At 37.9% G+C, this 26,619-nt stretch overlaps 1 protein-coding gene across 14 annotated transcripts in view; it reads left to right on the top strand.

Moving 5' to 3' along the window:
• The window catches only part of HEATR5A (HEAT repeat containing 5A), a 133,487-nt gene that overhangs the window by 16,404 nt on the left and 90,464 nt on the right, over window positions 1-26,619 (top strand). For 8 of the 14 annotated variants that reach the window (XR_010151081.1, XM_063793293.1, XM_522993.8 and 5 more), the window contains exons 2-11: window positions 969-1,168; window positions 3,514-3,725; window positions 5,241-5,349; window positions 8,673-8,822; window positions 9,785-9,959; window positions 15,004-15,164; window positions 16,635-16,890; window positions 17,435-17,590; window positions 20,253-20,503; window positions 23,444-23,555. Coding sequence is in view for 13 of the 14 variants with exons in the window: in XM_063793293.1 (XP_063649363.1) it covers window positions 1,043-1,168; window positions 3,514-3,725; window positions 5,241-5,349; window positions 8,673-8,822; window positions 9,785-9,959; window positions 15,004-15,164; window positions 16,635-16,890; window positions 17,435-17,590; window positions 20,253-20,503; window positions 23,444-23,555 (1,708 nt within the window). In the remaining variant the exon portion in view is untranslated. The remainder of the gene's footprint in view (window positions 1-968; window positions 1,169-3,513; window positions 3,726-5,240; window positions 5,350-8,672; window positions 8,823-9,784; window positions 9,960-15,003; window positions 15,165-16,634; window positions 16,891-17,434; window positions 17,591-20,252; window positions 20,504-23,443; window positions 23,556-26,619) is intronic. The other 6 variants (XM_024348691.3, XM_016925963.4, XM_063793294.1 and 3 more) reach the window with 3 other exon arrangements.

Raw genomic sequence — 26,619 nt, 5'->3', positions numbered from 1 at the left:
TATTCGGCTGTTAACATTTTGCCATATTTTATGGTTGAGTGCACGATTTAACCATTTAAAAAGTAAGTTGCAGTAAAGCATCCATGTCCTAAAAATAAAAAATTCTGTCTAGTAATCACAATGCCATCTTATAAATTTGTATGTTAATGTGAATATGTATGTATATACATACACTTATATGCTGCGTGTGCTCTGTAACAGCACTAAGGTGTACCCAGGAGATGCTGTTGAATAAAACAATAATTTTACAAACCCTGTGTCTTCTGTTGATTGTTTGCTACAACAAAATTAAGGCTGCATTGGATCTAGGTCAGAGCAGATATGATCTTGATTGCTATAATTCCTGGACAATACCCATTTAAAAAAGTTTGCTCTCACAAGACTTTCAGAGATAAGCCTAGTTAAGACTGGACTCTCCTAAACTCCCAGCCTGAAACTATAAGCAATGCCTTTATTAGGCTGGGGGAACTGATGCTAATGGGGTTAAGTCCCTCTTGGATCTCCAGGTAAATGACAGGGCATGTACCTAGCTAGGCAAAGGCTCAGAGAGATGGCAGGCTTTACTATAGAATTCTAGTAGAAGGTCTGGATGTTTGGTGTCATTTGTTAATATGTACCTATTACCCATTTTAGTAAGTTACTTAAACTACAAAGAAAACCCAACACAGAATAAACAGCCTAATCTTAAAATTTTCAGAATTTTAGTGGAATGTCTCTTCTGTTTAGCAAGTTTTTGCATACAAATGCCAATATTGCTACTCTATTTTTGCCTGTCTGCTTGAGTACAGAATATAAGGGTGGATTTTATGTCAGTGTTAACTAGAACATTATTGGGATTTTCCCAGATTCACCCTAGAGCAGTTATAAAAAATGTATACATTTAATTATGTTTTCACTTTTCTGATTTCTGTTATGATTGCCTTCCTTTTTACCCCCCTTTTAAAATACATTATTTTCCTGTATTGCAGATTTTTATTGTTAGGTATATTGACCAAAGTTTAACGAGAAGAACTGTGATCAGCTGGGAGGATTGCTGCAAGGAATGGAATTAGCTCATAGCTTACTGCTGAATGAAGAAGCATACAATCAACTAGGTGAAGTTCAGAAGGCAGAGTTTATTTTTGAGTGGTTGAGATACTTGGAGAAGCTCTTGTTGGCAACCAGCAGGGTGGGTAAAATGACAACATCTGTTTTTTTGTTTAAGTGCCCATGTTTACTTCCTTTGGTTTGCTTTTCTAGTTTTTTCCAGAATAACCTAATTTAGCTTTACAATGTTAGACTTTGTTAAAACTTAATGAAGCATATTACATTTTTTGTTCCCTCATCAGAATTTTTATTATTAGAAGAAGTTTTCACTATTCAGAAAAGCAGGAAGAAATTAGCTAATGTTTTTGGTATTACTTTAAAAATATATGAAACACCAACTACAACTACTTTCTATTACACTTCGTTTTTGTTATGGTCTGCATCTATGTTCCTCCGTGTACATAAAGCCCTGGTACAGTATAGTGGCTAAACAATGTAGTGGGAGTTTCACTTTAAAAAGGTATGAAGACTTGAGGTGTATGAATTCAAGAGCCTATGGATAAACAGATTCTCTCTTCAAAGCTTATGACATGAGTGTGAAAAAGGAAAACTGATCACTCATACCCTTCACCTACATTCAGCAATTAGTAACATTTTGCCGTGTTTGGTTGATTAATTTACTAAGCCATTGAGGTGGCACTTTACTTTTAGCCTACGTCTCCTAAAAATAAGAACATTTTTTCACATAATCACAGTACTATATGCAGTTCCAAAGTGGTAGAAAAACACTACTCTTGGAGACATTTAGAATTTAACAGAAGACATTTTATTTATGAATTTAAAATAGTAGCATTCCAAAACACATTCTTGTTCTGAGACAACAGGGAGCTGTGTGACTCTAGTTATCAAAATATTTGACAAGTTTGCTGATCTTTAAGAGAGGGAAAAAAAGCAACTTCTAGATTTGGGGAAAAAAAAAACAAAAGACAAAATTCTATACACTGACAAATATTTTATTGCGGAATTTTAGGCCTCACTGAGCACCTGAATACCATTAGCTTTATAATGATACTGTGTACTCTTTATTCAGATAGCAGACAAGGAAAATGGAATAACGTTATTAACATTTATATACGTAAGCTTGCAAAAAGAAAATTGCCCTACACTTAGGAATAGATCTGAATAAAACAGGTAGCCATTACAAGGTCAGCTCTGGTTATAGATCATAGTTTACTGCTTTATGCAGCTATATATGAGGGAGGTGTAGGATTAGTAACTCAGATGCTGTAGTTGAAAATACAAATTTGGACATGGTGATGCATGCTTATAGACCAAGTTACATGGTAGGCTGAAGCAGGAGGATTGCTTGAGCCCAGGAATTTGAGGCTGTAGTGTAGCACTATAATTGCTCCTATGAATAGCCGTTGCACTCTACCCCAGGCAACATAGTATGACCTTGTGTATTAGTCCGTTCTCACACTGCTATAAAGAACTACCTGAGACTGGGTAATTTATGAAGAAGAAAGGTTTAATTAATGCACAGATATGCAAGCTTAACAGGCATGAGTGGGAGGCCTCAGGAAACTTAAACAGTCATGGGAGAAGGCGAAGGGAAAGTGAGGACCTTCTTCACATCATGGCAGGAAGGGTTGCGGGGAAGTGTCACGCACTTTTAAACCATCAGATCTTGTGAGAACTCACTCACTGTCACAAGAACAGCATGGGTGGAATCCACTCCCTTGATCTAATCACCTCCTAGCAGGCCCCCTGCCCTGAAACATGGGAATTACCATTCAGCATGAGATTTGGGTGGGGATGCAGAGCCAAACCATTTCACATTGTCTCTATTAAAAATAATAATACGAGGTGGCTAACGCCTGTAATCCCAGCACTTTGGGAGGCCGAGGCGGGTGGATCATAAGGTCAGGAGATCGAGACCATCCTGGCTAACACCGTGAAACCCTGTCTGTACTGAAAATACAAAAAATTAGCCGGGCATGGTGGCGGGCGCCTGTAGTCCCAGCTACTCGGGAGGCTGAGCCAGGAGAATGGCGTGAACCCAGAAGGCGGAGCTTGCAGTGACCGGAGATCGGGCCACTGCACTCCAGCCTGGGCGACAGAGCGAGACTCCATCTCAAAAAAAAAAAAACAATAATAATAATAATAATAATAATACAAATTTGCTCTGCCTTTCAAACAAAAGAAGAAAGATTTCGAATACATAGAGCCCTTATATTTGTTAACAGAGATTGCAGTATAATGTGGTTCGGAATTTTTGGAGGGCTTTTTTATTAGCAGGGCAGCAAACTACCTGTTTAGTCTGGCATAATGACCACACTACCAACTTATCTGTAACGTCCAGTCAAAGTAAGTTTGTATTTTTCTAGAGCCTTTTTAGTTCTTAAATATATGAAAGAAAAATTATATTAGAGGATTACAGATAATTATATTGACTTTGAATTGTCTTTGTGTTATCTTTCTTTCTAGAATGATGTAAGGGAGAAACAGAAGACTCTTGTTGAACAGCTCCTGTCTTTGTTGAACAGCTCCCCAGGGCCTCCTACCCGCAAACTGCTTGCTAAGAATCTAGCCATACTTTATAGTATTGGAGACACATTCTCCGTTCATGAAGCAATCGATAAATGTAATGATCTTATTCGTAGCAAAGATGATTCTCCAAGTTATCTTCCCACTAAGCTGTAAGTGAAACATTAAAACAGAACAGAAAACAAAATATTGCTTCCTGTTGTATTTTTATGAAGTACCCATAGTACTTGACATTTACTTTGAAACTGAATACAAACTCAGTTTTACTCATTTTAAAAATCTAACTTAAAAAAGAAACTAACACTTTTCATGTTAGTTGCTGAGAAACAATTCTACAAATACTTTAGACATATTTGAAGTCTAGATTTGAGATTCAAAACATCTTCCTAAAATTTTAGCAGTTGAGTGTTTAAGAAAGATATTTTAAATTCTTCACATTTTTGGATGCTTTTATAATTTATTCATTCTTGGTTATGAAAATTGATAGTAAATATCATGTAGAAAAGTATTTGCTAAGATCCTAAAAAGAACAGCTTAGTTTCTCTGTAGGATTTAGTTCATTTTATCACCTATTATCTTTAAAAAGGCAATGAGCCATGTAATATTTCTTTTTTTTCCTGTTTTTTGAGACAGAATCTCTGTCCACCCAGGCTGGAGTGCAGTGGCGTGATCTCGACTCACTGCAACCTCTGCCTCCTGGGTTCGAGCGATTCCCCTGTCTTAGCCTCCCAAGTAGCTGGGACTACAGGCACATGGCACCACTTCGAGCTAATTTTTGTATTTTTAGTAGATACGGGGTTTCACCATGTTGGCCAGGCTGGTCTCAAACTCCTAACCTCAAGTGATCCACCCACCTTGGCCTCCCAAAGTATTGGGATTACAGGCATGAGCCATTGCACCTGGCCACCATGTCATAATTCTATAAAGTTTTTGTTGGTCTAATTTTTACCTTATAACAGAATGTATTCCCCCATAAAGTTTTCAGATTTCAAACTTGATGAGAACATTATTTCTTGTTTTTATTTTTATCTTTAAGCTTATCTTTTTGTTATCTAATATGTAGCTGAGTTCTGTTGAAATATTTTGTAGAATTTTGTAACAAATTCGAGGGTGTGTAATCTTTGGGCTGAATAGTAGAGTAATCACAGATTGATACGTCCTTATTATTGAAAGTATAATCATATTCGCCTAAGTGTCGTGCCTTAGGATTTAACCACAGAATAGATTCTTAGAAATTTTATCCTTTCAAAGCAAAATTTAAAATAGTCACTTTTTCAACAAATGATGCCAGTATAACTGTATGTCCACATGCAAAAGAATGAATTTGGACTCTTCTGTTACACCATGTATAAAAAATTAACTCAAAATTGATCATAGATGTAAGTGTAACAGCTATAACTGTAAAACTCATAGGAAAAAACATAGGGGTAAATCTTTGTGACCTTGGCTTTGGCAGTGTTTCTTAGATACAGCACCAAAAAGCACAACTGACAAAAAATAGATGAGACTTCATCACAATTAAATATGTTTGTGTTTCAAAGGATAATAGAAAGTAAAAAGACAAGAGAATGGGGGATATTTTTCAATAGTTATCCTTACATATCCTAAGATCTTTTTATTCCTATTTTTTCAGCTGTGACTAATTTCTAATTTAAATGTTGTTTCAGTGCTGCTGTGGTATGTTTGGGTTCCTTGTACAAGAAGTTGGGTAGAATACTGGGTAACACCTTTACTGATACAGTGGGGAATATTCTTAAAGCTATGAAGAGTGCAGAGGTAAGTAATTAAAAGTTCAGCCAAAGAATGAAAAGACATCATTTTATAGGTTTATGCTTTCCTGAGCAAATCAAAGAGCTTTACATATGTCAAGCATATGTACATATGAATGTAAATGTACCCATAAATTAATATTTCTAGGTGATGCACTGTATGTACTCTGTGTATTGAATCCCAGTTAGAAAAATAGTAATGCAGTAGAATTTCATGTATTCATATAAATCCAAGTGGGCGAAAACTAACGTATTCCACTTATAGTCCCATCCCTACTCTCTCCTCTTACTCCATCTTTTCTATTTGATAGTACTTAACTGGTGCCAGTGCAACTGCTTGTCACCAGGGACTACATAGTTGATAAACATTGTATACCTTATGGATAGATGAGTTACTGTACTAGCATCAGAAGGTAGTAAGGAATATAATCTGAAAGAGTGTAGAGGATGTGTGACCAGATCCAGATGACCTTTTAATTGCCAAGGGAGTATATTTTAAACTTTATCCTCATTGAAATATTTGTGTCACTTACTCCTCTGGAACACCCTTTGTTTTTGAGACTGTCTCTTCATTTGACGTTAAGATATTAAGATACTATAATGTCTTGCCAGCTGTGGTTTTACTGGTTTTGAAATGAAAGCATTTATATGTTTGTTTAGCAAAAGGTTTAAATCCGTGGTCCCTAATATGTAAGGACAACTTAGCACCTTTAAATATAAAAACATGGACATGGTAGTTCGCACCTGTGATCTCAGCTACTTGAGAGGAGACGGGAGGATCACTTAAAGCCAGGAGTTTGAGACCACCTGGGCAACACTGGAAGACCCTGTCTCTACAAAAACATAAATTAGTTGGGGTATGGTGGTGAACACCTGTAGTTCTAGCCCCTCGGAAGACTGAGGCGGGAGGGTCACTTGAGCCCAGGAGTTCAAGGCTGTCGTGAGCTATGGTCATGCCACTGGACTTCATCCTGGGTGACAGAGCAAGACCCTGTCCCTTTTTTTTTTTTTTTTTTTGAGATGGAGTCTAGCTGTGTCGCCCAGGCTTGAGTGCAATGGCGCGATCTCAGCTCACTACAACCTCCGCCTCCTGGGCTCCAGCAGTTCTCCTGCCTCGGCCTCACGAGTAGCTGGGATTACAGGCGCGTGCCACCACGCCTAGCTAATTTTTTGTATTTTTAGTAGAGACGGGGTTTCACCATGTTCACCAGGCCATTCTTGAACTCCTGACCTCAAATGATCCAGCTGCCTCGGCCTCCCAAAGTGCTAGGATTACAGGCATGAGCCACCATGCCCGGCACAAGACCGTGTCTCTTAAAAAATATTTATTTAAAAAAAAAAAATCTAAAAACATCACACTGGTTACTCTTGTCACTTTATTTACAAAAATAATCTAGAGAACAGCCCTGAAGTAATTTATAGAAATGTTGGACAGTCACACACACATTTTTAAAAAATGTAACAAGGCAAAACATGGGAAAATTCCAATAAAAAATAGGTTAAATTTTAAGAAGGACGTAGCTGATTCAAGAACTTTAAGAAGTGAAGACTCTAACGTAAAACTGATGAGAAAATTTGCTCATCAGATCACTTCTCAGCAATAGTTTCCTAAAAGATTGAAGAAAATGATTAAGGAGAACAGATTTTTTTAAATACCTGTAAGTCTGGTTTTATTTAAAAGCAGATATCTGTAAGAAATTTTATTTACTGAGATACAGTCATTTTAAACTTTCTTCCTCCTAATTCCACTGGTTAAGTTCTAACACTTTTTAGGCCCCTTGGTTAATAGAGGATTACTCTATAGTTATGAAAATGTTGTAAGTTACTGATAAGTATATTGTTGCTCCCCTATTTTTTAAATTTTTTTAACTAACATCCTTGAGCCATATTCCCTACTTTTGATCTTTGATTTAGTTGATCAGGTATCACAACATTTCAGAGATGTCCACACTCACCAGTGATACACAACATTTGGAACTGGAATAAAAGAAAAGTTCTGAAGTTGCTCGTTAGCATTATTTTATTATGTTCACCTATGACTTTTAAGTGCCTTTAAACAAAGATAAATTAACAATATTACTATGAAATGATTCTTGATGCTGATCTTTGTCTTCCTCCAACTCCAACTTCTCTACCTTCAGTGGCCCAACTTCCTGGGATATAGATATGATTTGAGGCATTTAGTAAAACATTAATAAAATAAGCAGCTACTATTTCTTTTTCTTTTTTTTTTAAAGACAGGGTCTGGCTCTGTCACCCAGGCTGGAGTTCAGTGGTGCAGTCTGTACTCACTGCACCCTCTGCCTCCGATTGTACCCTCTTCCTCCCAGTGCACCCTCTGCTTGCCAGGCTCAAGCCACCCTCCCACCTCAGCCTCTCGAGTAGCTGAGACTAAAGGTGTGCACTACCACGCTCCCACCTCAGTCTCCTGAGTAGCTGGTACTAGAGATGTGCACTAACACTCCTGATTAAAATTGTATTTTTTGTAGAGTTAAGGTTTCACCATGTTGCCCAGGCTGGTCTCGAAGTCCTGAGCTCAAGCAATCGGCCCACCTTGGCCTCCCAAAGTGCTGAGATTACAGGTGTGAGCCACCCCGCCCAGCCAAGCAGCTACTATTTCTTGACTGTTAACTGTGTGCCAGGCACTGTGGTGAATGTTTACCCATGAGGTTCATCTTATCCTCATTTTATAGATGAGGAAATAAGAACAATTTAAAGTCACGAAGTTACTGCGGGTCACAGAGAAGTTCAAACCCAGGTTTTTTCAATTCTAAAGCCAAGACTTTTAAACTGTGAGTTAAGCTGTTCCAACCAATAAATAATAACAAAGTATAGCTACCAAATCTATTGAACATTTGTTGTATGTCTGGGCTTGTTGTAAGCACTTTGTGTGTATGACTCATTTATTCCTTACAACAGCCTATGAGGGATACTATTACCTCTGTTTTTTAGATGAAGGAACAGATTTGCCCAAGGTCCTATCTAGTTTTTTGCAGACCCTGCATTTTTAATAGGTTAGCTTAGACTATAGCAACTATTTATTGAATGCTTAATGGCATGTAAGCTTTTTGCTAGGCACTTTTCATGTAATTTTGTTTAATCTTCACATCAACCCTGTGAAATTTGTATCATGTTGAAAATCAGTGTATACAAGTAACTTTTCAAATAATATTTCATAAAATAGTAACTTGTTTCTTGATGTCATAATGCGTTGGTTAGTATGTACAGAAGTCTGGATATTTCTTCAGTATGAGAGACAGATATCAATGTTTAATCCTGTTCTTTGCAGTTTAATTATTTTTCCTATTTAATTTTTTTTCTTTTTGGAAGTCTCAAGGCCGATATGAGATTATGCTAAGTCTGCAAAATATATTGAATGGACTAGGAGCTGCCGCTGCACCTTGTCACAGGGATGTTTATAAAGCTGCTAGATCCTGCTTGACAGATAGATCCATGGCTGTTCGTTGTGCTGCTGCAAAGGTAAAATGATCTAATAAGCAGACTTTAAAAATTAATATAAAGAAAAGTAAATCAGCTTCTTTGTGAAAGCATTAGTAAAAGCTACATGATCTTGGTAGTCAGCTAGGACTATCTCATTTTAACATATGAGGAAACTGAGGCCCAGAGTTATATGAATTTCCCAAGGTTCAAAGAGTTAGCAACACATTGTCAGAGGGTAGGAAGTTCAGGTTTCCAGAATCTTAAGTATTCATTCTACTCTACTATGTTTTCTCCGTAATTGTGTAAATTAAAATTTACATGTGAGGTTTATGTTGTTTCAAAGTGATTTTTTGTTTTATTTTTAATTTATAGCTTCTTAACATAGTTGGTAAGAGAATACAGTGAAGTTTTTTTTTTTTTGAGACTCTGTCGCCCAGGCTGGAGTGTAGAGACGCGATCTCGGCTCACTGCAAGCTCTGCCTCCCGGGTTCACGCCATTCTCCTGCCTCAGCCTCCTGAGTAGCCGGGACTACGGGTGCCTGCCACCATGCCCAGCTAATTTTTTTTTGTATTTTTAGTAGAGACGGGGTTCCACCATGTTAGCCAGGATGGTCTCTATCTCCTGACCTCGTGATCCGCCCACCTTGGCCTCCCAAAGTGCTGGGATTACAGGTGTGAGCCACCGTGCCCAGCCAGAGTTTTTTTAATGTTGGAATTATTCTCCCAGTTGTTCATAGCCAATAGATTGATTCTAAAGGCATTTTTCATAACCTGTGGAGTTAGAAATTGGTTCTTCTCCCACCTTTTGTAGGTTCATTCTCTTCTATAATATAATCTTTATGACTTTTAATAAGTATCCATTTATTATTCCTGTAATCATAATAGATACTTTGAATTTGTATATTATTTGTTAGACGCTGATAGTTTCTGCAACTTACATAGCTCTGAACCTGACATTTGTATTTTATTTTTCATTAATTTCTCTTTGTCCAATTGAATAGTGTCTCCTTGAACTTCAGAATGAAGCCATCTTTATGTGGAGTACGGACCTGGACAGTGTGGCCACACTGTGTTTTAAGTCTTTTGAAGGTTCCAATTATGATGTGCGGATTTCTGTTTCAAAGTTACTAGGCATAATATTAGCTAAAGCTGTAATTTCTAAACATCCAGGAACAGGTAAATACATGTAATTATTTTCAAAGTATCTTCTGTAATTTTTTCCCCAGTTGATATAAACAAATATGTATAGTGTTATTGCTACCCGTTATAAATCAATTTCAGGCCAGGCATGGTGGCTCACGCCTGTAATCCCAGCACTTTGGGAGGCCAAGGCGGGTGGATCACCTGAGGTCACAAGTTTGAGACCAGTCTGGCCAACATGGTGAGACCCGTCTATACTAAAAATACAAAAATTAGCTTGGTGTGATGGCACACGCCTGCAATCCCACCTACTTGGGATTACAAGAATCACTTGAACCCAGGAGGCAGAGGTTGTAGTGAGCTGAGATTGCGCCACTGCACAATCTCAGCCTGGACAACAAAGCGAGACTTCATCTCAAAAAAAAAATCAATTTCAATTCATAAACATTGCTGTAAGTCCTGAGATTTCATTTGCAAACAATTCAGTAAAAATTTGAGGAAAATTTACAAGAACTCTTGAAGTGTGGTGTACTTTATGCAATCATTGTCTTCCTTTTACATTACAGCTTTTTTGTGTGTGTGACAGGGTCTGCTGTCACCCAGTCTGGAGAGCAGTGGTGCCATCTCAGCTCACTGAAACCTCCGCCTCCTGGTCTCAAGTGATCCTCCCACCTCAGCCTCCTGAGTAGGTGGGACCACAGGCTTGCACTGCCATCCCCGGCTAATTTTTCGTATTTTTTGTGGAGATGGGATTTCACCATGTTAGCTCTGCTGGTCTCGAACTCCTGAGCTCAGGTGATCTGCCTTCCTTGGCCTCCCAAAGTGCTGGGATTACAGGCGTGAGCCACCACCCCCCAACCATGGCCTTATTTTTATTTATTTATTTTTTTAAGTAATTGTGAAGTGTTATCCAATAAACGATATGATCTAAATACTGAATTTTCTTTTTTTTAAAGCAGCATGCATCTGACTACATATATTTGGCTTGCCATTTTTTAGATTGGTACAATGGAGCATATAATGTAGATAATTCTAGATACTTGTAGTTTATTGTATTTGGACAGTTTTGCTTTGTCTTAGTGATTTCATTGTTGTTGTTTTTGGAAACAGGGTCTCACTCTGCCACCCAGGGTGGAGCAGTAGTGCAATCACAGCTTACTACTTTCTCCGCCCCAACCCCAGAATTAGCCATTTCTCTAAGGAGTTCTGCTTTTGAATCTTTTGAATAGTCAAATAGAATAGATGTTGAGTGTGAAAGAGAAGTCCAGGATGACTTTATGAATTTTGGGCTGAAAACCTGGAAGTACAGAGTTGTCATCAACTGATTTGAGCAAGTGTGCAAGTAGAGCAGGCTGTGTATGTGTCAGGGAGGAGGATCAAGCACTGAGTTTAAAACAATTTGGAACATTAACTAGACATCGAAATAGAGATATCAAATAGACAGCTGGATATGAGAGTCTGGTGTCCAGGAGAGAAGACTGGACATCAAATTCATAAATTTTAGGAATAAATATATTTATTTTAGGAATAAATTAATAGTGATTATTCAGGAATCTCTAATATAGAGATGGAATTTAAGCTATGAGATTGGATAAGATCACAAGACAGTGAGTATACATAGAGAAGAGCAGACCAGGTACTAGGTCATGAGTTTTCTCTTGGAGAACACAAGGAACCATTGAAGAAGACAAACAGAAATTTCCAGTGAGAAGGCAGGAAAGAAAGCCAAAAGAGCATGTCTTGTGGTCTTATCCAATCTCAGGCCATCTTAAAGTATTGCCAGATACATTGCATCATAATTATAAATAATAATTTTACAGTGGAAAAATGTGGCAGACTTACATTGTGCACATGTTCAAAGCTAGTATCATCTGTGTAGGGACAGACTGACACCACACCTGGCAGTGCTTTTTGATGTTATGCATTGAACAGGATGTAACATCACTTACATAGTTCTCTGTCAAAAATTTGGAGGAAATACCAGACAAACTCATCAAGGGCCATTCTATAAAACAACTGGCCATAAGTGTATTCTTCAGAAGTGAGAAAGTAATGAGGAAAATATGATGAGTCCAGGTAGATGCAGTCATGCATAGCTTAATAATAGGGACACATTCTGAGAAATGCATCATGAAGTGATTTTGTCATTGTGGGAACATCATAGAGTGAACTTACACAAATCTAGATGGTATAGCCTACTGCACACTAGGCTATATGGTATAGACTATTGCTCTTAGACTACACACCTCTACAGCATGTTACTATACTGAATACTGAGAAAACTGTAATACAATGGTATTTGTGTATCTAAACCTGTCTAAATATAGAAAAGGAACAGTATAAATATGATATAAAAGATAAGAAATGGTACACACCTATACGGCACTGACCATGACTGGAACTTACAGGACTGGAAGTTGTTCTGGGTGAATCAGCGAGTGGCGAGTGAATGTGAAAGCCTAGGATATTACTGTATACTACTGTAGATGTTACAAACGCTGTACACTTAGGCTATGCTAAATTTTAAAAATGTGTATTTTTCTTTAATAATAAATTAGCCTTTGTTTACTATAAGTTTTTTACTTTATAAACTTTTTAATTTTTAAAATTTTTGATTCCTTTGAATATTTTTATAATAACATTTAGGGGCCAGGTGCAGTGGCTCATGCTTGTAATCCCAGCACTTTGGGAGGCCAAGGCGGGTGGATTGCTTGAAGTCAGGAGTTCAAGACCAGCCTGGCCAAGATGGGGAAACCTTGTCTGTCTACTAAAAATGCAAAAATTAGCGGGACGTGGTGGCATGTGCCTGTAGTTCCAGCTGCTTGGGAGGCTGAGGCATGAGAATCACTTGAACCCTTTAACACGGGAGGCAGAGGTTTCAGTGAGTTGAGATCCTGCCACTGCTCTAGAAATAATAGTAACATTTAGCTTAAAACGTAGATACATTGTACAGCTCTACAAAAATATTTTCTTTATATCCTTGTATCCTTGTTCTATAAGCTTTTTTCTATTAAAAAAATTTTTTTTAACTTTTAAACACACACATTAGCCCAGGCCTACACAGAGTCAGAACCATCAATCTCACTGTCTTTCACCTTAGTATCTTGTCCCACTGGATGGTCTTCAAGGGCAGTGACACGCATGGAGCTGTTATCTCCTGTAATAGCGATGCCTTGTTCTAGAATACTTCCTAAAGGGCCTACCTGAAGCTGTTTTGCAGTTCACTTTTTATAAATAAGAGTATACTTTAAAATAACAATAAAAAGTATAATAAATACATAAACCAGTAACAGTTGTTTATTATCAAGTATTATGTACTTTACATAATTACATGGTCTTTACTTTTACATGACTGGCAGTGTAGTAGGGTTGTTTACATGAACATCACCACAGACACGTGAGTAATGTGTTGGAATGTCACAAGGCAATAGGAATTTTTCAGCTCCATTATAATCTTACAGGACCACCGTCATATATGTGATCTCTGTCATTGAAGAAAATGTCCTTATGTAGTACGTGACTGTATATGAAAGTTTATTATACTATTCTTACAGCTTTTTTCTAATTTTGAGTTTTTCTAATAAAAAGTTTAAAATATATATTTATGTGTATCCAGATTCCATTCACTCCACTTCACTTTAACCACCTTGATCCAAGTCACTATCATCTCTTGCTTACATTAATAAATCATTCCTAATGGTTTTCCCTGCTTCTATCTTTACCCCCCTCTATAATCTTCTCTCAACACAGCAGCAGCATGACATATTATATCACTCGTCTGCTCACGGTCTTCCACTGGCACCTCATTTCAGTCACAGCCTTATTATAATGACCTACAAGGTCCTATATCTTCTGCCCTCTCACCATCCTTACACTCTGACCTGTCTCCTACCTACCCCCTCCACTGCTCCATCCACATTGCTCTGTGTAAACTCACCTGGCATCATATAAAGGCCTTTTTGTCATAGCCATTTCCTCTGCCTAGAACACTTTTTCTCCAGATACCCTCATGACTAATTTCTTCCCTACATTCAAACTGTGTTAAAATGTCACCATTTCAATGCATCTTACCCCAATACCCTATTTAAAGTCACAAACCACACTTCACTCCACCCCCATATTCCTGACCTCATTTTGCTCTGTTTTCTGCGTGGTTTTTAATCACTGTTTAATATACATAGTCATTTATTACGTTTATTGCTGTCTCTTCTTAGAATTTATGATCCACAGAGCATGGATTTTGCACTATTCAATAATGTTTCTTCCCCAAATGCCAAGTTAGATTTTCATTTGTCTCAGATGGTTTTCTTTAGGCTAGGGAGGAGGTTTTTTTGTTCATAACTGTAACAAAAGTTTATTTCTATACTCTTGTAGAGGGTCAGAGCTTGTGACCATTAATTTTCAAGGGAGAAATGGTTTCTTCTTTTTTTTAGGGAGATAATATTATCTAGTCACAGGGAGAAACCCAGCTGTGTCAAACTGAAGTCGATCTTAAACATTCCTGCCTTAATTAATCTCTTAGTTATTGTAGCCTAAGAGCCAACTGAGTAGTTTTAATGAATTTAGCTTTGATTTCTTCAGAGACTGAAGGAATAGCAAAAGTTTTATTGCCAATAGAGAATTTTTAAAAATAGGACATTTACATTATATAAATTTCTTTGAGAGTTGTACAGCATTTGGATAAATAAAATTATGATTTTGGCATTTTCCATGTTTCAAAAGAATTTTCAAAGCATTGTATAGCATTTTCATTTGTGGAGGACTAGGGCAGTCTTATTTATGTTTTTCCCCTGTTTTAGAAGACAGCCTTTTAACTTCTTTGAGGAAAGGAAGCAATAGGTCATGATCTTAGTCATAGTCTTTAAGATGTTTTTGACATGCACTTCAGGGTCCATTCTGATTTGACCTCTGACCCCTTGTGTGACTTTGTGTATTACTGTGTAGACTGTTCTGTAAATTTTGCATTTTGTTTGAATTTTTAGTTTATTTTTGTTTCTATTAACATGCTTTTTGCAAATCAAGAACTTACATTAAAATTTAGTCTGTAAAATATGAATCACAGTTTTGTTCTTTGTCATAGCAGCCTCACGTCAAAGCATTCGCAGAGTATCTTTGGAGGAAGTTCTGGAATTACTAGGAACAGGGTTTCTACGTGGGAGTTCAGGATTCCTTCGAGCCAGTGGAGATATGCTGAAAGGAACCAGTTCAGTCAGTAGGGATGTTCGAGTTGGAGTTACTCAGGTTGGAATCACAAATCAGTATCTCAATCTAACTCTTACTGGCCTATAATGAAAGTTTTAGTATCTGACTCCACAGAAGTGGTACTATGCAAGGTCAACACTTATGCTCTCATATCTATAAATAGATATAAATGGTAAGGCCAAAACATTTTTTTAAAACTAGGTTGCAAGTAAGAGGACATTATTACCTATAATGTGTTTTGCGTTCCTAATAATGGAACATTTTAATTTTCTTTGAAACACAAACATTTTTTGTTTCCAGCTGTTGTGCTTTTGTGTATCTTGTGGTTTAACATGTTTTCCATTGTATTTGTGTGTGCTCATGCAGTTCAGATTTAAGCTATTACATACATAATTGTTTAGCATAGGTGAAATAAACATTTTATGTGGCTTTAACCCTCAAGGAGTACAGCATGTAGTTTACTTCAGTGCTTAAATTTTTCATCCTAAACAAGTTTTAAGAGGTAAACTCTTGGAAGAGTTATCTTAACAATAAAACAAAGAGATATCTGCCTTCTTTCCTTGGATTATCTTTTTTTTTCTAAACACCGTTATCATTCAAAGCAAACTTGTATTTTTGAAAAATTCACGTATATTGTCATTGTTTTATACTGTATATAGTCTCCATGAAAATATGAGCTTCCCAGTATAATTGTAATTAAACTGTGTGTTTCTAAGGAACAGATAACTTAAAACTACTTTATATCTATGGAGTAAGAAAAACCATTAATATTCATGAAAATAAAGAACTAAATTTCCTTAGAGTTATAATGTTGGAGCATAGTTAATTCTTATAATGTGTTTGTATGTTTAAATTGAGATTTCTTGTTCAGAATGTTAAATCTCTCGGAGCCGTTGTTCACAGAAGCCACAGATACATTTTACATGTAAGCTGGGTATGCTGACTATCCTGAAACTGTAGTCTGACCAAAATAAAACAGGAGGGTAACAGAAATGAAGTCTTGATTGAAAGACTATGCACTTAAGGCCGGGTGCGGTGGCTCACGCCTGTAATCCCAGCACTTTGGGAGGCCGAGGCTGGTGGATCACGAAGTCAGGAGATCGAGACCATCCTGGGTAACATGGTGAAACCCCGTCTCTACTAAAAATACAAAAAAATTAGCCGGGCTTGGTGGCGGGCCCCTGTAGTCCCAGCTACTCGAGAGGTTGAGGCAGGAGAATGGCGTGAACCCAGGAGGCGGAGCTTGCAGTGAGCTGAGATTGCACCACTGCATTCCAGCCTGGGTGACAGAGCGAGACTCCGTCTCAAAAAAAAAAAAAAATGCACTTCAGTTCTGGCTTAAACAAAAACAAAATGGTGCTATGTTTGTATATTTCAAGTGGCATAAATTAGGAAAGAATACAATTTATAAGGAATAAGAAAAATATTAATAAATGCTACATGTTTTGTGGGGGAGAATACAGAATTGAAACAATTTAATATTGAAAGTAAAACTCTTTTCCTTTTTAGGCTTATGTGGTATTTGTTTCAACACTAGGAGGAGCTTGGCTAGAGAAAAATTTTGCTGCCTTTTTTTCTCATATCCTAAGCCTTGTGTCACAGTCACACCCTAAAGCCACCCAAACTCAGATTGATGCCGTCTGCTGTCGCCGTTGTGTTTCATTTATTCTTCGAACTACTATAGGTGGTCTTCTTGGAGAAAAGGCTCAGCTTGCTGCTGTAAAGGATATTTGCCAGGCCATCTGGAAGCTAAAGAAAGTTATGGGTATGGATCTCTACTAAGACAGTTTGTTTAACAGTGCTAATGGAATTGTCCCTTTGGGAAAGCTAGACTGATATATAAGACTATATTAATACAGAAACCTTGAAGGCTGATAGAAGTTCCTCAGAATTCATGTTGTCCTTCCTATAGAATTTAAGATAAATTATTTTTGAAACTGTCTATCTCAGTTCCTGTACCATCTTAAGTCTACTCTGCTTATCTCGAATATCAGTAATGTTGGATATTAAATATCAATAATGTTGAAATCATTTTTAGTTTCCCATGAGTTCTCTCTCTCAGTGCCACTTGCTAAGGGAGTAATAAGGGATCTCTGATTGGAATGCTTGAACTAAATTGGTGATAGTAATTCATTTCTTTCTTTATTGATGCAAGTCCCCATTTAAGCATTTTAGTTATTGCCTCAAGTATTTCATATAGATCAAGTGTATGTATAAATTTTTGCCGTTATACCTTTTTACTCTTCACACCCTTTTCAATATATTTTAATACAGTGGTTATGCATAGTTAATTCTTGCATTTCTATCAGATGCCGTAATGAGTGATGGTAATTTGGAAACCCGGCTTGGTTCCACAGATGTAGCCGCTAGCCAACATATGCTGGTTTGTGCTTTACAAGAACTTGGAAATCTCATACACAATCTTGGCACCACAGCGGCACCTTTGCTACAGGATTCAAGTACAGGTATATCTGTTTGTGACTCATTGGAATACCTTGTTTTCCCTTGTACACTAGATAACTTTGTTCCAAGGAAGGAAATCTTCATATAGCTTACTTATAGATTCCATTATAGATTTATGAGAAATGTGTTATGAAAAATTTATAATCAGGATTATTAAAAAGATGTATATTGTTTAGTTTTTTCTTTTGTAATTAAAGATTGTTCTCTAAGTCTGCACCCTACCCCCCATTTAGAGACTTATAACATGGAAAAACTTACAGAGAAGTAAACCTGAACTTTCTCTGCATCTGCAGTGAAAACATTAGTACAGTACAAGTAATTCAGTTCCTCAAAGGTCTTTAAAGCAGTATTTTCTTTCTTTTTTAAGTATTTAATCACTTTATAATAGCTTTATTCAGATATAATTCATGGCTAGGCGCAGTGGCTCATGCGTATAATCCAGCACTTTGGGAGGCTGAGGCAGGCATATCACTTGAGGTCAGGAGTTCAAGACCAGCCTGGCCAACATGGCAAAACCCCGTCTCTACTAAAAATAGAAAAATTAGCCCGTCATGGTGGCGCATGCCTGTATTCCCAGCTACTCAGGAGGCTGAGGCACGAGAATCGCTTGAGCCCCAGACGTGGAAGTTGAAGTGAGCCAAGATAACGCCACTGCACTCCAGCCTGGGCAACAAGAGACTTTGTCTCAAAAAACAAAAAAAAGATATAAATCACTTACCATGAAGTTTACGCTTATAAGGTATACAATTCAGGGATTTTGAGTGTATTTGCTATACTGTACGGTCACTACCACTGTCTAATTCCAGAGTCTTTTCATTACCCCAGGAAGAAGTCCATTAGTTGTCATTTCCATTTCCCTTTGCCGCAGCCCCTGATGACCATGAATTTATTTTCTGTCTCTATGAATCCACCTATTCTAGATATTTCATGTTAAAAAAAAATCATTCAATATATGGTCATAAATGACTTGCTTCTTTTTAAAAAATCACTTTTAAAAATCACTTTTTAGGCCTGGCATGGTGGCTCACGCCTGTAATCCCAGCACTTTAGGAGACCAAAATGGGAGAATTGCTTGAGCTGAGTTCAAGACCAGCCTGGGCAACATAGTGAGAGCTCCTCTCTACTAAAAATTTTTTAAAACTTAGCCAGGTATGGTGGTGTGCACCTGTAGTAGTCCTAGCTCTTTGGGAGGCTGAGCCAGGAGCATCACTTATGCCGACTGAGGCTACAGTGAGCTATTATCATGCCACTGCATTCCATCCTGGGTGACAGAGTGAGACCCTATTTCAAAAAATATATCATTATGGCTTTTATCCTTCGTGGCACACATTTCTTGCTGAGAAACTTTACATTGTATTTGTGTTTATAAGCTATTTAGATCTGGGACACTTACTTAAATAGCATTTGACATGAAACTTACATGTTTCATGAAAATTTATGTTGAATCATAGCAAATAATACTCTTTCTTTTATTGATGGTGACAGTTACTTCACTGTCTTTGTAGTTAGTTGGTTAGTAGCCCACTGAGGACCTAGTGAAGCCTTGATTTTAATGTTTTATTCTTATAAGAGCAACATGGTGGATAGAAAGTGTATTAATTATGTAGGCTGGGCGTGGTGGCTCACGCCTGTAATCCAGCACTTTGGGAAGGTGAGGTGAGTGGATCACCTGAGGTCAGGAGTTCAAGACCAACCTGGCCAACATGGTGAAACCTCATCTCTACTAAAAATACAAAAATTAGCCAGGTGTAGTGGCACGCACTTGGGATCCTAGCTGCTCAGGAGGCTGAGGCGAGAGGATCACTTAAACCCGGAAGGCGAAGGTTGCAGTGAACCAAGATTGCACCACTGCATTCCAGCCTGGGTGACAGAGCAAGATGCTATCTCAAAAAAAAAAAAAAAAAAGTATATGAATTATGTAGATAAATGTACTAGAAGGATTAAAAAATAAAAAGAGGGTGGGGCAGGGTATGACTTTTTTTTTTTTTTTTCAAGGCAGGGTCTCAGTCTGTCACCCAGGTTGGAGTACAGTGGCACAATCTTGGCTCACTGCAAGTCCCGCCTCCCTGGCTCAAGCAATCCTCCCACCTCAGCCTCCCTAGTAGCTGGGACAGCAGGCATGCGTCACCATGCCTGGCTAATTTTTTGCATTTTTGGTAGAGACAGGGCTTTGTCATGTTGCCCAGACTGGTCTCAAACTCCTGAGCTCAGGCGGTCCGCCTGCCTTGGCCTCCCAAAGTGCTGGGATTACAGGCGTGAGCCACCACAGCTGGCCAGGGTGTGACATTTCTTTTCAAGGTGTTATTTGTTGATAATTTTTAATTTTTAGTACCAAATTAATAATTGATCTGAAGCTAAATAAGAGATTGGCTTATTTAGGAAATAAAGTTTTTCTTTTGTGTACGGACTTAATTTAGGACAACTTTCATGAGATATATTAGTAGAAGTAATTCTTAGGTTAGAAAATTATTTTGAATAGGAATGGTGAGAAGGGAGAAAAATGAAGTTAAAAGAAAATTATTTGTAATTATGTATTTTTCTATTATAATTTGGCTTTTGATAAAAATATATTTTATATCCATGTGGCTATGTATTCTTTTGACTATTTTATGGTCAGGTGAGTTTTATCTATGTACCTAAGTCATCATTTGTTTATCCTTCCAGGTCTCCTTGACAGTATCTTGTCAGTTATTCTTCATCCTAGCATTTCTGTTCGACTAGCAGCAGCTTGGTGTTTACACTGCATTGCCGTGGCATTACCCTCCTACCTAACACCACTCTTGGATCGTTGCCTTGAACGGCTTACTGGACATAAGTCTTCACCTGAAGCAGTGACTGGCTTCAGTTTTGCTGTAGCAGCTTTGTTGGGAGCAGTAAAACATTGTCCTTTAGGAATTCCTCATGGAAAAGGCAAGGTAATGATTTCATTCTCTATGTATGATAATGAGGTGCTTTTTGTTAGAAGTATCTTCACATAGTAACAGAATTTGTTACTGAATGCTTTATTTTGCTGTACATCTAGCCCTGCCATATAAGTACATTTAAAATTTTATTTTAGAGGATAAATAGAGCTGCAAAAGAAATCTTAAATAACTAAGCTTAATATTTAATAATTTAGTTAGTGGTATTATTTGTGGTATTACTTTAAAAATAGTTTACATATCTTAAGATCAAGTAGATAAATAGTTATATTAATGTTCTTAGGAACAAAGGTTTTCAATATAAGTAGAAAGAACTAAAACTGTAGAATTGAAGTTAAGTAAAAGCCCCATACGTTAGATTCAAATTGAAATTGTCAGTATGAACTCATTTTATTTTTTTGAAAATACTTACATCCTCCTTTTGTACAGTGAAAAGGCCTAAAAGCAATGATAACCCAGTGTCAGGGATACCCCTAGTGCCCAGATTATAGCTCTAAATACTGTTTCCAACCAAAAAGGAATCAGGACTCTATGGAGCAATGGCTAGTTTCAGGTCTGGGGCAGGAAATGCACAACATAAACTTGGAATATCTTGTCATGCCAGAAAGTAAGGAAGTCATCAAGGAATACTATGTTCATTTTAAAAAGAGGTAACTTAAGGGGCTCCCACTGATCAAAGATGGCATGATTTATACATCAAAATTAATAATGACTACAGTGAATTAAAACATACTAGATAATATATAAAATTTCATGAGTTCATAATGATATTCAACTTCTCCAAATTGTATTGCTACCAAAAAATGTCATTTTCTGAGTAAATTTAGAATCAGACAAATAAATGACACAAACCTAGTGAATAAATAACCCAGTTTTAATGTACAAAGAATTTTGAAGAGAACTAAAGAAGAATTTTAATGAAACCTAGATAATACAACATAGGCAAGCATGGTGTTTGAATTTTGTTTCTTTTTTAATAGCTAGGAATTGTAAGTTGTCAGAGAACATTATTTGACAGTGAAAGCCCTTCTAACCCATACTTCTCACAAACTTGTAAATATATTTTAAAAAATACACCATTATTCCTTTCTTTCTCATTGCCACTCCTGTGTCATTATGGAGTTTGATAGTATATCCACCACAGTGTAGGCTCTGCAGAAGACCATTCCATAACTTGAACAATTCCAAAAATATTTTGAGTATTGCCAATGCCACTGAAATAAGGTAGGTGACAACTTTGGAAGATGAGATTATTTAAATTTATTATTTTAGTTATATTCTTAACACATCACATCTTGCTAAGCAAAGACTTGTCATTCAATGTATTTAATTAAACCTATTCTCATATCTCATTAATTCAGACAAGGTTCCCATTCCCATATTATATTTGGAATTTCTTTCCGAGAGAATTATCCACTTGTTCTGATTTGACTAGAATGGTTTGTTTTGTCCTCACTCTTTTTGAGTGCTATCCATTGACTGTATGAGCTGCAGGGAGTCCTAAATTAGTAGTAAGTTGGTTGGTTGGTTTAAAATACACTAGCCTTCTTCTTTAGAAAATTTATATGCCAACTCATAATACTTCCTGCTTTTTCAGAGGTGATTGGTAATAGGTGTTTTCTCATATTAGATGCTCTCTGGCCTTGTACTGTGTAAGCATACATTATCCATAAATGTGAAATGTCCTGTTTTTCTTCTCTGTTGTTTTATAACATGGACCCCTTTTTTTGAAACAGGGTCTTGCTTTGTCACCTAGGCCAGAGTGCAGTGGCGAGATCATAGGTCACTGCAGCCTCAAATGCCAGGGCTCAAGCGATCTTCCCATCTCAGCCTCCCAAGTGGCTGAAACTACAGGCACGTAATTCCATTGCCTGGCTAATTCTTTTTATTTTTTTGTGAAGATAGGGTCTCACTCTGTTGCCCAGGCTGGTCCTTTTTTTTTTTTTTTTTCTCTCCAAGGAGACATGGTCTTTCTTTATTGCCCAGGCTGCAATGCAGTGGTGTGATCCTAGCTCACTCCTAGGCTGGTCTTGAATTTCTGGCCTCAATTGATCCTCCCACCTTGGCCTTCTGAGTCGTTGGGATTACAGGCATGAGCCACTGTGCCCAGCCTCATAGACTTTTTTACTATAACATTTTAATAAATTTCACTCTTCAGTATGAGACTATTTTGACTACCTCTAACCACTATAGTATACTACCTCTTGGAAGACTATTATCAGCTACTGAGTTACAAAAGTAGTATGTAGCTTTTTTTTGTTGTTGAGACTGAGTCTCACTCTGTTGCCCAGGCTGGAGGTGCAGTGGCATAATCTCGGCTCACTACAACCTCTGCCACCTGGGTTCAAGCAATTCTTCTGCCTCAGCCTCCCGAGTAGCTGGGACTACAGGCACGTGCCACCACGCCCGGCTAATTTTTTGTATTTTTAGTAGAGATGGGGTTTCACTGTGCTAGCCAGGATGGTCTCGATCTCCTGACTTTGTGATCCACCCGCCTCAGCCTCCCAAAGTGCTGGGATTACAGGCGTGAGCCACCGCACCTGGCTGTATGTAGCATTTTTAAGAGAGAGACTCCTGTAAGAAAACTTTTTTTGGATAATTATGGATTTAAAAGGATAGTTGCTCAAAACTAAAAGTAAATTCAAATTCTATACAGCTATACTTGAATAATCTTACATTGTTGTCACATGTGCTCTACAAAAAATTACGGGATTGTTGTGTACTACCTCATATACCAGTATTTAACCTTGAAAACTTAATTTTTTATAGTTTCCTTTATGACAGTCCTATTATGTAGTCTACACGAATGACAGTTCTTTATCGTTTACATTTATTTTATGTAAGAATTAATTTTTCAAGATATTGTTAGCTGCTATCATTTAGTAATTTATAAACTGATATGCTTTTTTTAAAACTTGTTCTATATGTAAATAGATTATTATGACATTAGCAGAGGATTTGCTGTGTTCTGCTGCTCAAAACAGTCGCCTTTCAGCTCAGCGCACACAAGCTGGATGGTTGCTGATTTCTGCTCTGATGACATTAGGTAACAGTCTGTAGAAGGTTTACATACCTTGAAATACTTTGTGTTTTCTGAGTGAAATGATTCTTATATGTGATTTGATGAAATGAACTTTTAATACATACCAGAATTTAAATAGCCACACAAACATTTTTCTTCTAGTAGTCGCCTTAAAAAGCCTTTTACTTTCGTCATTGCTTAAAACCTTTTGAGATCTCTCTTGATTTTCTCTTCCGGGCTAGATGATAAGCCTCAAGTAGGATAAGCCGAGTTACTAATCATCTTTCAGGCTTAACTCTGAACAACTGTGGCTTTTTCAAAAATCATTGACATCCATCTTCAGAAAAAAACATTTCCACAATATAGGCAAAAGAACATATCCATAGCCTGGGAATCCAGTTCTATAATTGTTTGAGGATTCATAACAGCCAATAAGGTTGCTACATTGAAGGGGATGAATTTTACTTAAATTATATTTATTAAAAAACAGTAATTGTTTTACAGTCATGACTATTTATATCCTCTAAATTTTTGAGACAGGGTCTCACTCTGTCACACGAGCTGGAGTGCAGTGGCATGATCATGGCTCACTGCAGCCTTGACCTCCTGGGCCCAAGTGATCCTCCTACCTAAGCCTCCCAAGTAGCTGGGACCATAGGCATGCAACATCATGCCTGGCTAATTTAAAAAAAATTTTTTGTAGAGATGGGGTCTCACTATGTTGCCCAGGCTCGTCTCGAACTTATGGGCTCAAGCAGTCCTTCCGCCTTGGCCTCCCAAAGTGTTGGCATTATAAGCATGAGCCACTGAAAACTTTATTTATTTATTTATTTTTTGCCCAGTCTTATGGTGCTAATGAAACTTAATTTTATTACTCTATCACACCTATATTTTAAGTCTCTGTTGTCATACAAGTTATAGCTCAGATATAAAACAACTGGCTGAGGCTGGGCATGGTGGCTCACGCTTGTAATCCCCGCACTTTGGGAGGCTGAGGCGGGTGGATCACTTGAGGTCAGGAGTTCAAGATCAGCCTGGCCAACAAGGTGAAACCCCATCTCTACTAAAATACAAAAATTAGCCGGGCATGGTGGTGCATGCCTGTAGTCCCAGCTACTCGGGAAGCTGAGGCAGGAGAATTGCTTGAACCCAGGAGGTGGAGGTTGCAGTGAAGTGAGATTGCACCACTGCACTCCAGCTTGGGTGACAGAGCAAGACTCCCTCTCAAAATAAAAGAAAAAATGAATAGGTCGGGCGCAGTGGCTCACGCCGTAATCCTAGCACTTCGGGAGGCCTAGGTGGGCGGATCATCTGAGGTCAGGAGTTCAAGACCAGCCTGGCCAACAACACGGTGAAATCTTGCTTCTACTAAAAAAAATACAAAAATTAGCCAGACATGGTGGCATGTGCCTGTAGTCCCAGCTACAGGGGAGGCTGAGGCAGGAGGATTGCTTCAACCCAGGAGGCAGAGGTTGCAGTGAGCTGAGATCATGCCACTGCACTCCAGCCTGGGTGACAGAGCAAGACTCCGTCTCAAAAAATAAAAATAAAAAATAATAATAAAATAAAGCAACTGACCTGATTTGGCCGATAAATCATTTTGACACCTATAAAGTAATTTGACCTAAAGGAGCTTAAATTAGAATAAACAATCATAAATGAAGAACTACTTTAAGTAGTGGGGTTTTTTTGTTTTTTTTTTTTTTGAGATGGAGTCTCACTTTGTCACCCAGGCTGGAGTGCAGTGGCGCGATCTCGGCTCACTGCAAGCTCCACCTCCTGGGTTCACGCCATTCTCCTGCCTCAGCCTCCCGAGTAGCTGGGACTACAGGCGCCCACCACCACACCTGGCTAATTTTTTGTATTTTTTAGTAGAGACGGGGTTTCACCATGTTAGCCAGGATGGCCTCGATGTGCTGACTTCGTGATCCACCTGCCTCGGCCTCCCAAAGTGCTGGGATTACAGGCGTGAGCCACCGCACCCGGCCAAGTAGTGTTCTTAAGATGATTAAAGAGATTTATCGGACTAGATCAGGTTTAGCTTCAAGGAGCCAAATTTGGCCTACTACCAATATTTATTATACAGCCTGTGAGCTAAGAACAGTTTTTATATTTATTAGTGGTTGGGGAAAAAAGATATTTTGTAATACATGAGAATCATGTGAAAGTCACATTTCAGCATTCATAGTTTTATTTGTGTACAACCACAGTTGTTTGTGGATTGTCTGTGACCTTTAGGTGTACAGTGGCAGAGTTGAGTAATTGCAACAGGAAGTATGTGGCTCTCAAAGCCTCAAATGTTTACTATCTGCCCCTTTACAGAAAGTGTTTGTTAGACCAAAGCATAGATCATCATTTCACAGTGTGCTGGGAATAATGTAGTCAAGCTTTTATTTGCTTATTGCTGGGTGTTCGTGCCTGCCGTATTGAAGTTCCTGGTGAATTAAGGAGGAAATAAACTACCTAATAAATGCATTTTGATAAACAAGAGCTTTTAAAACAAGCTAATTGTGTTGGAGGAAGACAACAAGAAGTCCTTTCTCCTGTACATCATATTTTACGGCATATTCATAATCAGCATACAAAAAGGGATTAAAAGTTTTAATTAAGGTTTTGTTTAATTACTTTGTTTTCTTGGGTTTTATTCATTTTTCTTAACTATTCTTTCCCTTTATTATCTATTTTTATTCTTATTCATTTATTTATTTATTTTTTGAGACAGGGTCTCACTCTGTCACCCAGGCTGGAGTGCAGTGGTACGATCATGATTCACTGCAGCCTCGACCTCCGCAGGCTCGGGTGATCCACCTGCCTCAGCCTCTTGAGTAGCTGGGACTGTGTGCACCACCCTGCCTGGCTAATTTTTTGTAAAGATGGGTTTTTGTCATGTTGCCCAGGTTGGTCTTAAACTCCTGGACTCAAGCAGATTACTCCTGGACTTAAGCAATCTGCCTGCCTTGACCTCCCAAAGTTCTGGGACTACAGGAGTGAGCCACTGCACCCAGGCTATTATCAATTTTTAGAGTGCGTTAGTATCATAGCAACTTTCAGGGGGGACCAGTGAGATTTTTGTTTTTAGGTATCATTA

Source organism: Pan troglodytes, chromosome 15 (assembly GCF_028858775.2).
Source record: "Pan troglodytes isolate AG18354 chromosome 15, NHGRI_mPanTro3-v2.0_pri, whole genome shotgun sequence".
Classification (NCBI taxonomy): domain Eukaryota; kingdom Metazoa; phylum Chordata; class Mammalia; order Primates; family Hominidae; genus Pan; species Pan troglodytes.
The sequence above is the reverse complement of the archived record's forward strand: the minus strand, read 5'-3'. Positions and strand labels throughout refer to the sequence as shown.